At 46.8% G+C, this 12,500-nt stretch overlaps 1 protein-coding gene across 1 annotated transcript in view; it reads right to left on the bottom strand.

Moving 5' to 3' along the window:
* Nucleotides 1–12,500, bottom strand: part of LOC308171114 (arf-GAP with coiled-coil, ANK repeat and PH domain-containing protein 2-like) — a 65,841-nt gene that overhangs the window by 29,623 nt on the left and 23,718 nt on the right. The window contains exons 5-10 of the mRNA XM_080545985.1: nt 11,076–11,134; nt 9,217–9,400; nt 6,848–6,892; nt 6,501–6,596; nt 1,250–1,324; nt 106–117 (exon numbers count right to left, since the gene is read on the bottom strand). Coding sequence (XP_080402111.1) covers nt 106–117; nt 1,250–1,324; nt 6,501–6,596; nt 6,848–6,892; nt 9,217–9,400; nt 11,076–11,134 — 471 coding nt within the window. The remainder of the gene's footprint in view (nt 1–105; nt 118–1,249; nt 1,325–6,500; nt 6,597–6,847; nt 6,893–9,216; nt 9,401–11,075; nt 11,135–12,500) is intronic.

The following is a 12,500-nucleotide window of genomic DNA, read 5'->3' as shown; positions in this document are numbered from 1 at the left end:
GGGGGCTTCAGTCTAACATGCAGGCTGGATGGACTGAACAGACACAGACACACAAACAGGATGGAGAGAAAATAAGGAAGAGAGGAAAGGAAAAAAAGGGCTTACCTGCAGAGCAGCCTGAGAAGTGCGGAGGGAGGGAGAGAGAGAGAGAGAGAAGAGAAGAGAAGAGAAGAGAAAAGAGAGGAGAGGTTTGGTTAGAACTGCTGATACATAAAGGGAAAAACAACAGAAGAGAGACAGAGGGGAGGGAGAGAGAGAGAGAGGTTGGGGGGAGGGAGAGAGATATCGGGGGAAAGAGAGAGAGATTGGGGGAGAGAGAGATTGGGGGGGAGAGAGAGAGGTTTAGGAGAGAGAGAGAGAGGGGGGGGAGGAAGATAAAGAGGTGGGGGGAGGGAGGGAGAAAGGTTGGGGGGAGGGAGGGAGCAAAGGAGAGAGGGAGGGAGGGAGCGAGACAACATATAAATAGCCTCCAGTGAAAGGGAGGGGGTGAGAGAGAGAGAGAGAGAGAGAGGGAGAGAGAGGGAGAGAGGGAGAGAGAGAGAGAGAGAGAGAGAGAGGGAGAGAGTGAGAGAGAGGGAGAGAGAGAGAGAGAGAGGGACAGCACAGGGAACACACGGCGTTCAAGGGCGAGGGAAAGTTGGCACGGGCGCTGTCTCCGGCCACCCATGAGAGGGGTCCTGGAAGAGACACGGCCGGAGAGCAAGCTGCTGCTCTCTAGATATACACACATAGAGAGGGAGGCAGACAGACCACACATATGCACGCACACGCGTACGTACGCATACGCACACACACTGCTCACAATCTTGGCACTGGAATAAGACCGTTGCTTTTCGACTTATATTAACTCCTTCACGCGACAACACACGGTATTGTGATTTTAAGGGAAAGTATTTGGGTGCCATCTTCCACCGCACAAGTGCACGTGCGCGCGCGCACGCGCACACACACACACACACACACACACACACAGAGAGAGAGAGAGAGAGAGACACTCAGGTGTTAAAGGCCACGCTGAACCAGATCTGTGTTGTCTTGTAAGCGAGCCCTGCGCTTCCTGCTGCCCTCTATAATGCATGTGTGTGTCTATAATGCATGTGTGTGTCTATAATGCATGTGTGTGTCTATAATGCATGTGTGTGTCGGTGACAGCATGAGCTCACCTGTGTGAGGATCACCTTACACACCTGCCACGTTAAGACCACCAGGTAGAAAAATGAGTAGTGTGTGTGTGTGTGTGTCTCCGTACCTTCTGTTGGATGGTGGAGTGTTTCTGTTCCATGTCCCTCTTCTCCTTGGCTGCGTCCACCACCAGCGTGTCCAGCTGAAACACAGGAGGTGATTGGTCAGACCTCACCTTGCCTGCTGTCTGACAGGTGCATCGTGGGACAGATGGAACAAGATGGCCACGCCAAGCCCCGTGTCTCACCAGGTTAGTTTGTTTAGTGATTATTTGCCTCGACATTATCATTATCGTTAGATGGCAAACTGCATTTTCGTTGTCTCAGTACTTGACAATAAAGGTGAATCCACATATCCATCTATCCATCTACCTACCTACCTACCTACCTACCTATCTACCTACCTACCTATCTACCTACCTATCTACCTACCTATCTACCTACCTACCTACCTACCTACCTATCTACCTACCTACCTACCTACCTACCTACCTACCTACCTATCTAGGTGGTCTGGACCTTTATGGTGTAGTAGTGAGGTGGTCTTCATGGTGTAGCTAGTGAGATGGTCTTTATGGTGTGGCTAGTGAGGTAGTCGCTCTTCTACAACCTAATATAAACCTGTCCTGTGGATGAAAAATGGTTCCACTTGTGAGACTTGGGGGCTCTTCTCCCCAGAACAAAATGGATTCTGCTTTCAGAAGCTTTATCATGTGTGAAATTGGACTGCGAGAGATTGATTCTCCGCGCCCCTAGACCGACCCCTCCGTCTCCCTCAAGAGAGCACAGAGGTCCCTTCATGAGGGAGAACTTCCAATCGAAGAAGTTGTCAGGAGGGTTTAAAGAGGTCATCAGTCGGCCTGGTCTGGTCTGGGGGACTTATTTGTTTCCGACAGCAGTGTAACTCTAGTCTCTTCTGCTTCTTGATGTTTTCAGCACGAACAGCCTAAATCAGCATCCAGAAGCCCCTCCCACACAGACGAAACCCTATCCTGGGCAGAGGTCGTTGGGAGGAGATGGGAGGCTAAACGCAGTGTGAACTATCATTATGCCAGCACCCTACAGAAGCTATGCATCACTATGGAACACTATACACTGGACCGGATGTAACAGACTTAAGGCTTGCAACACAATTGAAGAAATCTATTAACAGCAGCAGCCTAAGATACAATTCCACTACATAATATATCAGACTTAATATATTTCTTCAACAGTGTTGCAAGCCTTACGTCTAATATATTACGTTAGTGGAATTGTAATTTAGACTCCTGTTAATAGAGTTCTTCAATAATTTTGCAACCCTTAGGAGGAGCCTAAATTACAATTCAACTACATAATATAACAGACTTAAGGCTTGCAACAATACTGAATAAATCTATTAACAGCAGCCTAAATTACAATTCCGCTACATAATATATCAGACATAAGGCTACTGAATAAATCTATTAACAGAAGCCTAAATTACGATTCCACTACATAATACATCAGCCTTAAGGTTTGCCAAACCACTTTCCCATTTGGGCCCGGGGCTGAGAGGGGATCCATATTGAGAGATGGTTCTCTGTTTTGTTTTTAAGAGGAAGTGGGCGTGGCGGCGGAGCGGCCGGCTGATAACATCAGATGGGAAATGTTTTCCCCTCTTCTCCAAAACAACAACCAGTCAGACAGTCCACTCAAAACCAGTCAACCAGTCAGACAGTCCACTCAAAACCAGTCAACCAGTCAGACAGTCCACTCAAAACCAGTCAACCAGTCAGACAGTCCACTCAAAACCAGTCAACCACTCAGACAGTACACTCAAAACATCCAGTCAACCAGTCAGACAGTCCACTCAAAACCAGTCAACCAGTCAGACAGTCCACTCAAAACAACCAGTCAACCAGTCAGACAGTCCACTCAAAACCAGTCAACCAGTCAGACAGTCCACTCAAAACCAGTCAACCACTCAGACAGTACACTCAAAACCAGTCAACCAGTCAGACAGTCCACTCAAAACAACCAGTCAACCAGTCAGACAGTCCACTCAAAACAACCAGTCAACCAGTCAGACAGTCCACTCAAAACAACCAGTCAACCAGTCAACCAGTCAACCAGTCCACTCAAAACAGCCAGTCAGTCAGACAGTCCACTCAAAGCCAGTCTCACTGTACTGAGGACTGGAGCTGCTGGGTCATTCTGACCCTGGTGATTTATTACGACTCTCCTCGGTCTCCTTGTTGTGTGACGACTAGTCGACCGTAACACTGCCAACAATGGTTGTGGTCAGGCATCTTTCTTGTTCTGGGTCACTCCAGCTGAGGGCTGTCATGTTAACAATCTGTGGTCTATATTTGATGTGACACATGACTATGACCAACAGACGTGATTCATTTCCTCTGAGTGGATAAAAATAAAGTGTTATTATTCCGCCCTTGGCTAAAAGCCTCTTGGAAAGACAGGCTCACGACATCGGTACTTTATTGATCCCTGAGGGGAAATTCAGGTGTATACTCAGACCACAAAAACAACAACAACAACAACAAAAATAAAGTAACAATTGAATAATAGGCTAAAATAAAACTAGATAGAAATACAACATAAAGATAGAGCAAATAGACATTTGGGGCCTTAATATACAGTATCCCCCAGCTATTGTGTCAAATATGTACGCACGCAAGGAAGGACAATTGTCATCAATTATAATTACGCTATTGGGAATAGGGTTTTTATCAACATGTCACAATTGACCATAATCCATCACAACTGAGACATTGACCTACAAAGCATTTAGAAAATGAGTCTGGTTCTGGTTGTCCACAATCCTATCATTGTAGTGAAGGTCAACATCTGACCTGTCCCCTAGATAGGCTCCCATGTACACTACACCCAAGCACACTACACCCAAGCACACTACACCCAAGAAAGCTACACTAGCATTGAGTAACCTTCCTCAACAGGCCTTATCAACACAGGTTCTAGACACACAGTGGTCGGTTTCACAGACCAGGCTTGAGCCTAAACCCCAGACTAAAAAAAGCATCTTCAAAGGAGATTTGACATCGAAGACCAGGCTTAACACTAGAACAGCCTCGTCTGTGAAACCGGCCCCTAATCTCCGCCTTTGGCTCCTGTCGCCCGTCCCCTCTCCTGCCCCCCCACCCCCCCTCATATCAAGCGTGTGATCCCGTAACGAAGCGCTGTTCTCAGACCTGTTGGCAGCTCCTCCACACCTGCCTGCACAGCCTCTCCAGCCTCTTCAGCTTCATGATGACGGAGGGAGGGAGGGTGAAGCAGAACCCTCATCCACCACAGCTCCCTCTTTCTTTTATTATCCTTTCTTTATCCTGTCTTTCACCCTCTCCCTCGCTTCAGAGGGGCTAGCCCGCCCGCCCGTTCCTCTTTAAGAGTCTCTCTCTCTCTCTCTCTCTCTCCACCAAAAGTCCTTAAGAGTCTCTCTCTCTCTCTCTCTCTCTCCACCAAAAGTCCTTAAGAGTCCGAACGCTGAGCTGAACCAGAGCGATGATGTCCTGCCCTCCTCCTCCTCCTCCGTCTGTCTGGTGTGTCTAACCTGTCTTCTTCACCCAGGACTGAAGCTGATTTACACCCTGAGTCGCGGCCTGGGAATACCCTGCCATTCCTCCCAGCTCTCTCCACTTCCCCATTCCCACTGTGGCCCATGATGATAATCATCATCCTCATCACACACTACAGAATTGTTTTCTCTCTGCAGGTTCTCTCCCCTGGCCCAGAGGAAGCCCCTAGTTTATCTGACGGCCGTAAACACCCACACACACACACACACACACACACACACACACACACAACACACACACAACACACTCGGATGAGAGGAGTGTGTGTAGCCTACCCACCACCCAATGTCACTGTAAACTAGGGCACATTTGGGTCCCTCCTACTCTACCAAAGTTTTAGGTTTATAGTCAAGAACTGAAAGACTAAATGGCCTGCAACATCATTTTCACAGTGAACATCTATTTCCATTGTTTTACTGTGCTCAGACCAGCCCCTCCCTCAATGACCAGCCCCCAGGCATGAGTCTCCCAGGGCCTGGCATCTACTTCCCTGCCTGGTTTCTCTCTCTCTCTCCTTTTCAGTCTCCAGCCTTTTGTTAAAGGAGCTTTGAGGCGTAGGTTTGTTGGAAATCAGCCAGCGCAGTAAAAAAAAACTCTTGAAGTTTGAAGTTCCAAACAACAACATCCTCCCGAATAACAATAACAATACACCCCCCGCCCCCAAACTGGACTTGCTGTGTCAGACATTAGCTGTTGGACGCAGCTACCTGAGACAGAAAGGCAAAAATCAAAGTCCACTCCCCTACAGTATGCCTGGCCCCTCCCCTAGAACACCCCTGGCCCCTCCCCTAGAACACCCATGGCTCCTCCCCTAGAACACCCATGGCCCCTCCCCTAGAACACCCCTGGCCCCTCCCCTAGAACACCCATGGCCCCTCCCCTAGAACACCCCTGGCCCCTCCCCCTAGAACACCCATGGCCCCTCCCCTAGAACACCCATGGCCCCTCCCCTAGAACACCCCTGGCCCCTCCCCTAGAACCCCTCTGGCAGTAACGTCATGTTTATATCAAACCGAGTGTCGGGTAGGACGGCCCATTTTAGAAAGCGCTCCCAACCGAACCAAAACATTGTTCGTAAATGAAATATTTCTTTCAAGGGATGTCATTCCCTGATCATCACTACCGATTAAACAGTCATTACCACAGCAGGCATCTTTTAGAAAGCTTGAATGTTCCATGCTGGACCTTTAAGTCATTGGTCAAATGATTTCACTTTTGTTGGAGATACCAGTGTTTCCACTACAACCTGCTGCAAGCACCTGAAAACACAACCTGATGTTGAGCCCCCATGTGCTTCTCTAACATGGGGAATATTCCCAGTCCTCTGCTTCCATGGAAGAGTTTCCGGTTCGGTTCTAGAACGTTTGTGAGAGCAGCGCTGGTGTTGGTGGGTTCTAGAACGTTTGTGAGAGCAGGGCTGATGTGACAGACAGGAGGTGTTGGAGGGTTCTAGAACATTTGTGAGAGCAGCGCTGGTGTTGGTGGGTTCTAGAATGTTTGTGAGAGCAGGGCTGCTGTGACAGGGGGGTTCTAGAACGTTTGTGAGAGCAGGGCTGCTGTGACAGGGGGGTTCTAGAACGTTTGTGAGAGCAGGGCTGATGTGACAGACAGGTGTTGTGTTGGAGGGTTCTAGAACGTTTGTGAGAGCAGGGCTGATGTGACAGACAGGAGGTGTTGGAGGGTTCTAGAACGTTTGTGAGAGCAGGGCTGATGTGACAGACAGGTGTTGGAGGGTTCTATAACCTACCTGTCCGCCCAGCTCTTTCATGAGGGGATGCAGTTCACTGAAGAGGTCGTAACCCTGGTGGAAGAAGGTCAGGTGGGCGTACATGAAGGACAGCATCTGAAGAAGAGGAAGAGGAGAGAGACCTTCGATAAGAGACAAGGAGCTTAATTACAACACAGGTACCATTTCCTCTAGTTTAAGGACCGGCTTTGCAGACAACAAGGCTTAAGGCCTAGTCCTGGACTAAATCACACTTTCGATGTAGAATCTCCATTGAGGATGCTTAGGACTAAGTGTTGTCTGTGAATCCAGCCTTGAATGTCAGTTGGCTTTTAAACCACGAATGTGCTTTGCGCTGAGACACTCACCGATTTGAGGATTTCCGATCGTCTCTTGGATTGTAGAACATTGATCTGGGCGGGAGGAGAGAAAAGCTGAAGGTTAGATGAATGGATGGATGGATGGATGGATAGAGAGATTGAATAATAGACCAAAATAAACAAATCTATATAAAGATAGACCTAATAGACACCTAGAACCCTTATATACAGTAGTATTTAACATCCTCTAGCCTTAAAAAAAAAAAAGCCTCATTCTTCAGCCTCAGAGATCAGGAAACACAGGCAATGTGTGTTTGAATGAGAGAGAGAAAGAGAGAGAGAGAGAGAGAGAGAGACAGAGAGAGAGAGAGACAGAGACAGAGACAGAGAGAGACAGAGACAGAGAGAGAGAGAGAGAGAGAGAGAGAGAGAGAGAGGGAGAGAGAGACAGAGAGAGACAGAGACAGAGACACAGAGAGAGAGAGAGAGAGAGAGAGAGAGAGAGAGAGAGACAGAGACACATTGAGATAGGAGAGGAAGAGAGAAAAGAAAAGACAGAAAGAGAAGCACTCAAGACAAGCTCACAGGTATAAAATGGGCGGCCAGCATGAGACTGCTAGTGTAGCTCCTCCCTTCAGTCACCAGGGGGCGCCCCTCCTCCCTCTGGTCTAGACCCAGGGATGCTGCTGCCTATAGTCAGTGTCCTCCAGAGTCTTACTATCTACACCCCCCAGCTGCAGCTGCACTGTAGCCCCCGCAGTAAGTCTCACTGGCCACGTTTACGAGAAGCGCAGTGACTTGAGGTCAGCGCCGGCTCATCTGCTTTTAAGATCAGACGAGTTATCTCAGCACATAAAAACCAGACAGTAGCCATCTCTTGGCTAGCAGGGACGTTAATTAAACGTTGTGTGGGAGAGTTAGTTACAGGCTGAGCCTAGGCCGTGGTCGATGACCAGATAACAAGCGACAGACCGTGAAGCTGAAGAGATCTCTGGGAGCCTTTGTGATAAAGCACCAGGCAGCCTTCACAGTGAAACACCACTTTTATTGTGAAACACAACTAGCAAATGCAGTCGTCTTCTTCTTCTTCTTCTTCTTCTTCTTCTTCAGGGATGCAAACTGGTGATGGCCCAAAAAGGTGACAACATATTCTTTTTGCATTAAAACAAAGAACATTTATGAACATTGTTGACCTATTTTGAGGTAAAAACAGCTAAAAGGTGACAAGGTTGCACCCCTGTTGTTGTTCTTCTTCTTCCTCATCCACCACAGCGACACTATGGATCCAGAAGCAGAGCCGGCCCATTCCTTTAGGTAGTGAAGCGACGGTTAATATCAGTCCCCCTAACAACCAAAATGGCCGATTCATCATGATTGCATCAGATCAGGATAAGGCTTGGAGCCCCTATATCCAATTATAGGGGACGGTGGTGTCCATTCTGAAAGGTTAACTAGGCCGTCTAGGGAAGCATGGCCTTTACTGTGGAGCTGTATGCCTGGGACACGCCACGGCCTTCTGATTAATATCACTCTGCTTTTTATCAGTTAGGGAAGGAGGGAGAGGAGAAAGAACAGCATTAGACTGCTAGTGTAGATCCTCCTCTCTGTGATTTTTTTCTTTCTTCATTTTTTCAGTTTTTGACATTTAGCAGACGCCTTTATCCAAAGGGACTTAGGACAAATACGTTTGTCTGAGTAAGTGAATCATCGAGACGTCAGTCAGTGCAAGAAAAGTAATTTCTGCTCGGGCCAGGGGCCACTAGCAGTCACAATGCTAGAAGGATTTTTCTTCTTTTTTTTCTTTTTGAAATCTAGAGAAATCATTGCATTGGATCTGAGGCCTAGTATACAGTGACTAATGTACCACCTTTATAGAGAACCTACAACCTTTCATTTGAGAATCGCATGTTCCTCAGGCGGCTAGGCTGACCCTATTCTCCCTATAGCGCTATCTATCTATCTATATATCTATCTATCTATCTATGTATCTATCTATCTATCTATGTATATATCTATCTATCTACCTACCTATCTATCTATGTATCTATCTATGTATCTATCTATCTATCTATCTATCTATCTATCTATCTATCTATCTATGTATATATCTATCTATCTATGTATATATCTATCTATCTATGTATCTATCTATGTATCTATCTATGTATCTATCTATCTGTCTATCTATCTATCTATCTATCTATCTATCTATCTATCTATCTATCTATCTATCTATCTATCTATCTATCTATCTATCTATCTATCTATCTATCTATCTACACCCACAGACACACTTTAGTGACAGCACTTGAGTAAAGTGCTGAGGAAGTGATTCATCAGCGTTCAAACATAAACAGGTTCTGTGAGACTACAGGTGGGGGCGGAGCTTCAGTCGGGGGGGGGGGGCGTGGCCTCACCTGGAGGACGTAGTCCAGGACGATGTGTCTGAAGCACTTGCGCGTGGCGGTGAGGATGTTGGTGGCCTCCTCCACCTCGTGCTGCTTGTTCCGCGGCGCCTGGGCGTTCTTAGTCAGCGCCGCCTCCTTCTCCTCGCTCACCTTGTCAAACTGCTTCTTGGCCTCCTTGAACTTGCGTATGTCCCTGGGGGAGGGAGGGGGGAGGGAGGGAGGAGGAAGGGAGGGAGGAGGGAGGGGAGGAGGGAGGAGGGAGGAGGGAGGGAGGGAGGGAGGTGTCAGGAGAAATGAAGAGGAAGAAGTAGTTTAGGGAAGAAAATGCTGACGACTGCCAAAAAGAAATTATGTCTGCCAATGGCCCCAGGCCGGAGAGTAGGTTACTGTTTCTGGCATCATGACTGACTGACTGATGGAGATGATTCACCTACTTAGACTAATGTGTTTGTTGTAAGTCACTTTGGATAAAGGTGTCTGCTGAATATCAGTGGAATGTAAATGTAGAACAAAGGTATAGAGGTGGTATGGTGTTGAGGGACAGCACTGAGAGAGAAGCAGACATGGGGGACATTGAGGAGGGTTCTTGGTGCTTGCTGTTATGTTATGTTAATTTTATTTATAATGCGCTCCCCATCCAACTTTTACATCGGCCCGGGGTGCAATGCTGTCAATCATTAGAGAACAAAAGTCTATTCAAAGCAATTCCAGTTTATTCAAGTAAATTGCTTACGGGAAGTAAGTAGTTAGCCTAAACATCTTGTTTCTCTCACAGTACATTAGACTACATGGCTTGTTGGGGTCATGGGTCATCAGCTTGAGGTAGCATTACTAAATCAGGTAATAAGATTTAAATATCAGTGCCCCTCACAAGCAGAACAACTTCATGGAACTGATCCATGTCGTAGTTCTGCTACTGTCATAATCTGCATCGTCTGTTTTCAGTTAGTTAGCTTAAGACATGTTAGCCTTCAGTTAGACTGTTGACTTATAATTAGTTAACTTAAGACTGCAGTTCGTTGTCTGGTACTTGTACTCTGCAATGACAAACAAACAACAAAGTTGAATCTAATCTGATCTAATTTTAAGAAGACATCGTTTACACACAAGGTAGGCAAAGAAAACCTCTCCTACAGCTCAGTGGATATATATATATATATATATATATAAAATACATCTGTTGTTTGTCTTACATCACAGCGTGAGCCGGGGAGACATGACGTTACTGTGGGCCCTGAGGAGAGGTGAGTAATGTAGCTGAACGCTACGTGGTCGCAGCAGCCTTCTCTACGACTGGGCGCTCGTGGAGTAGGACTTCAGCTCTTGTGTTGCCGTGGGCAACGGCAGTTACTCCGTAATAATGAAATAAATTAGTAAATGAGTCCCTCCCTAGGGGCTGTAACTCTTATGCAAACTGTCTGGAACATGTTTGCTTTTGTAGGTTAAAGCGACAATTTAACTTGCCTTGGATAGGAAGATATTTAAATAACTAAGAACGTTATTATAATATCATAAATACTATATGAGAAATGTAGTATTCTACTGCACACCGCATCTGGCACAGTGACTCATCATCTGATTCATATCTGATAATAACAGACACACTGCATTGCCTACAATCTCCTCAGATTCACTGTATGTAGTTATATGTGTGTGTGTGTGTGTGTGTGTGTGTGTGTGTGTGTGTGTGTGTGTGTGTGTGTGTGTGTGTGTGTGTAAGCTTCCTCCTTCTGAGCCATCCCTCTAATGATAAGTCATTTCTGACAAGACAGACTTACTCTAATGATAAGGAACTTAAGTCATTTCTGACCAGACAGACTTACTCTAATGATAAGGAACTTAAGTCATTTCTGACCAGACAGACTTACTCTTTGACAAATGTTTGAAGCTGGGTCTTGATCGATCGTTGCGCCTGGTCAAACAAAATCTAAAACAAAGAAACATGAACAATAATTAGTACTTCGTCTAGCAGCAACGAACGTGTAAGAGGACTTCACAACCACACTGTTTAGCATCTTTACTGTTTACCAGTAAACAAGGCAGTACCTGACACAGGAAACCTTCATCTGTTTACAGGCATCAGGGCGCTCGCTAAGTCAGCGGTCAGCACTTTATCAAATCATGGTGTGTGTGTGTGTGTGTGTGTGTGTGTGTGTGGGTGTGTGTGTGTGGGTGTAATTGCATCTTTGACTTCATACGTACGTGCTACTCACAAAATGTGCAAAACATAAGGCTGACTTTTTGAAGGGAAAAAAATCCCCTTCGTAAAGGGATTTTAACAGACACTGTTAACAACGCCAAAAAACCAATAGGCGGGCGGTCAAGAACGGCGGTAAGTGCTCATTCTCTAGTTAGTCAGAGGCTAATTGACTTGTGTATTTCCCCGAAAAACAGACGGTCAACAGCCAAACAGTCTCCAGGACTGGACTGTGTCTGTCTACATGGGGTTCCAGCCTGCTGATGCAAGGCATACAATACGGGCAGTGTGGTTGGGGGTGGGGGGGGGGGGGGGGACAGTGACAAACAGATTGAGCTCTGTGCTTTAAGGATCATGTGCTTTAACGCTGAGTAGCATACTTTAACCATCCAGTCAGCTGATCCCCCCGCGGTCTACAGGGTTGAGTCACAGTCCCAGTAGACCTGTGGGGAGGCTGGGGGGTTCGGGGGGGGCTGTGAGGTTCGGGGGGGGGGGGGGGCTGTGTGGATATGGAGAGGGTGTAAGAGCGAGACCGGACATGCGGGGTTGTGGTATACAAGGCAGGAAGTAAATAAATCAGAAATAATCCTTCTTCTAGCATCGTGACTGCCAGAGGCCCCTGGTCACAGCGCAGATTACCGTTTCTCACGATAACCGATAGCGTAGATAATTCAATTACTTAGACAAATGTATCGCTTTGGATAAAGAAGGCGTCTGCTAAGATGCCAAAAAAGTTTGTTTCCCTGTTACATGTGGCTGTAGACAGTGTTCAGAGCGAGGGGATGGGATTGTTAGATGTTGTTTTTGAGTGAGTGGGGTTGGTTTTGAAGTTCTGCATTTCACAAAATAACAGGGTCGTCAGCGTGATTAAAAACCACACAAACTCTCACAAAATCTCAGTTCCCCTGGGGCAAAAAACCTAAAAAACCTCACTGGCCCCACGGCGGTCTTTGGGTTCCAGACTTAAGTGTGCCTGACTTTGTCTGTTAGCCTTAATCTCTGCACACATCGCTGTGTTGCTGGAGCCCGACAAGACTGACAAGACTGATATAGACGGGCCAAAACAGACAGCAAGTTCAGTCTCACGTCAGAAGGT

Source organism: Nansenia antarctica (assembly GCF_963989245.1).
Source record: "Nansenia antarctica genome assembly, chromosome: 1".
NCBI classification, from domain to species: Eukaryota; Metazoa; Chordata; class Actinopteri; order Argentiniformes; family Microstomatidae; genus Nansenia; species Nansenia antarctica.
Note: the sequence above shows the minus strand (reverse complement) of the source record. Positions and strands in the feature narration are given on the sequence as shown.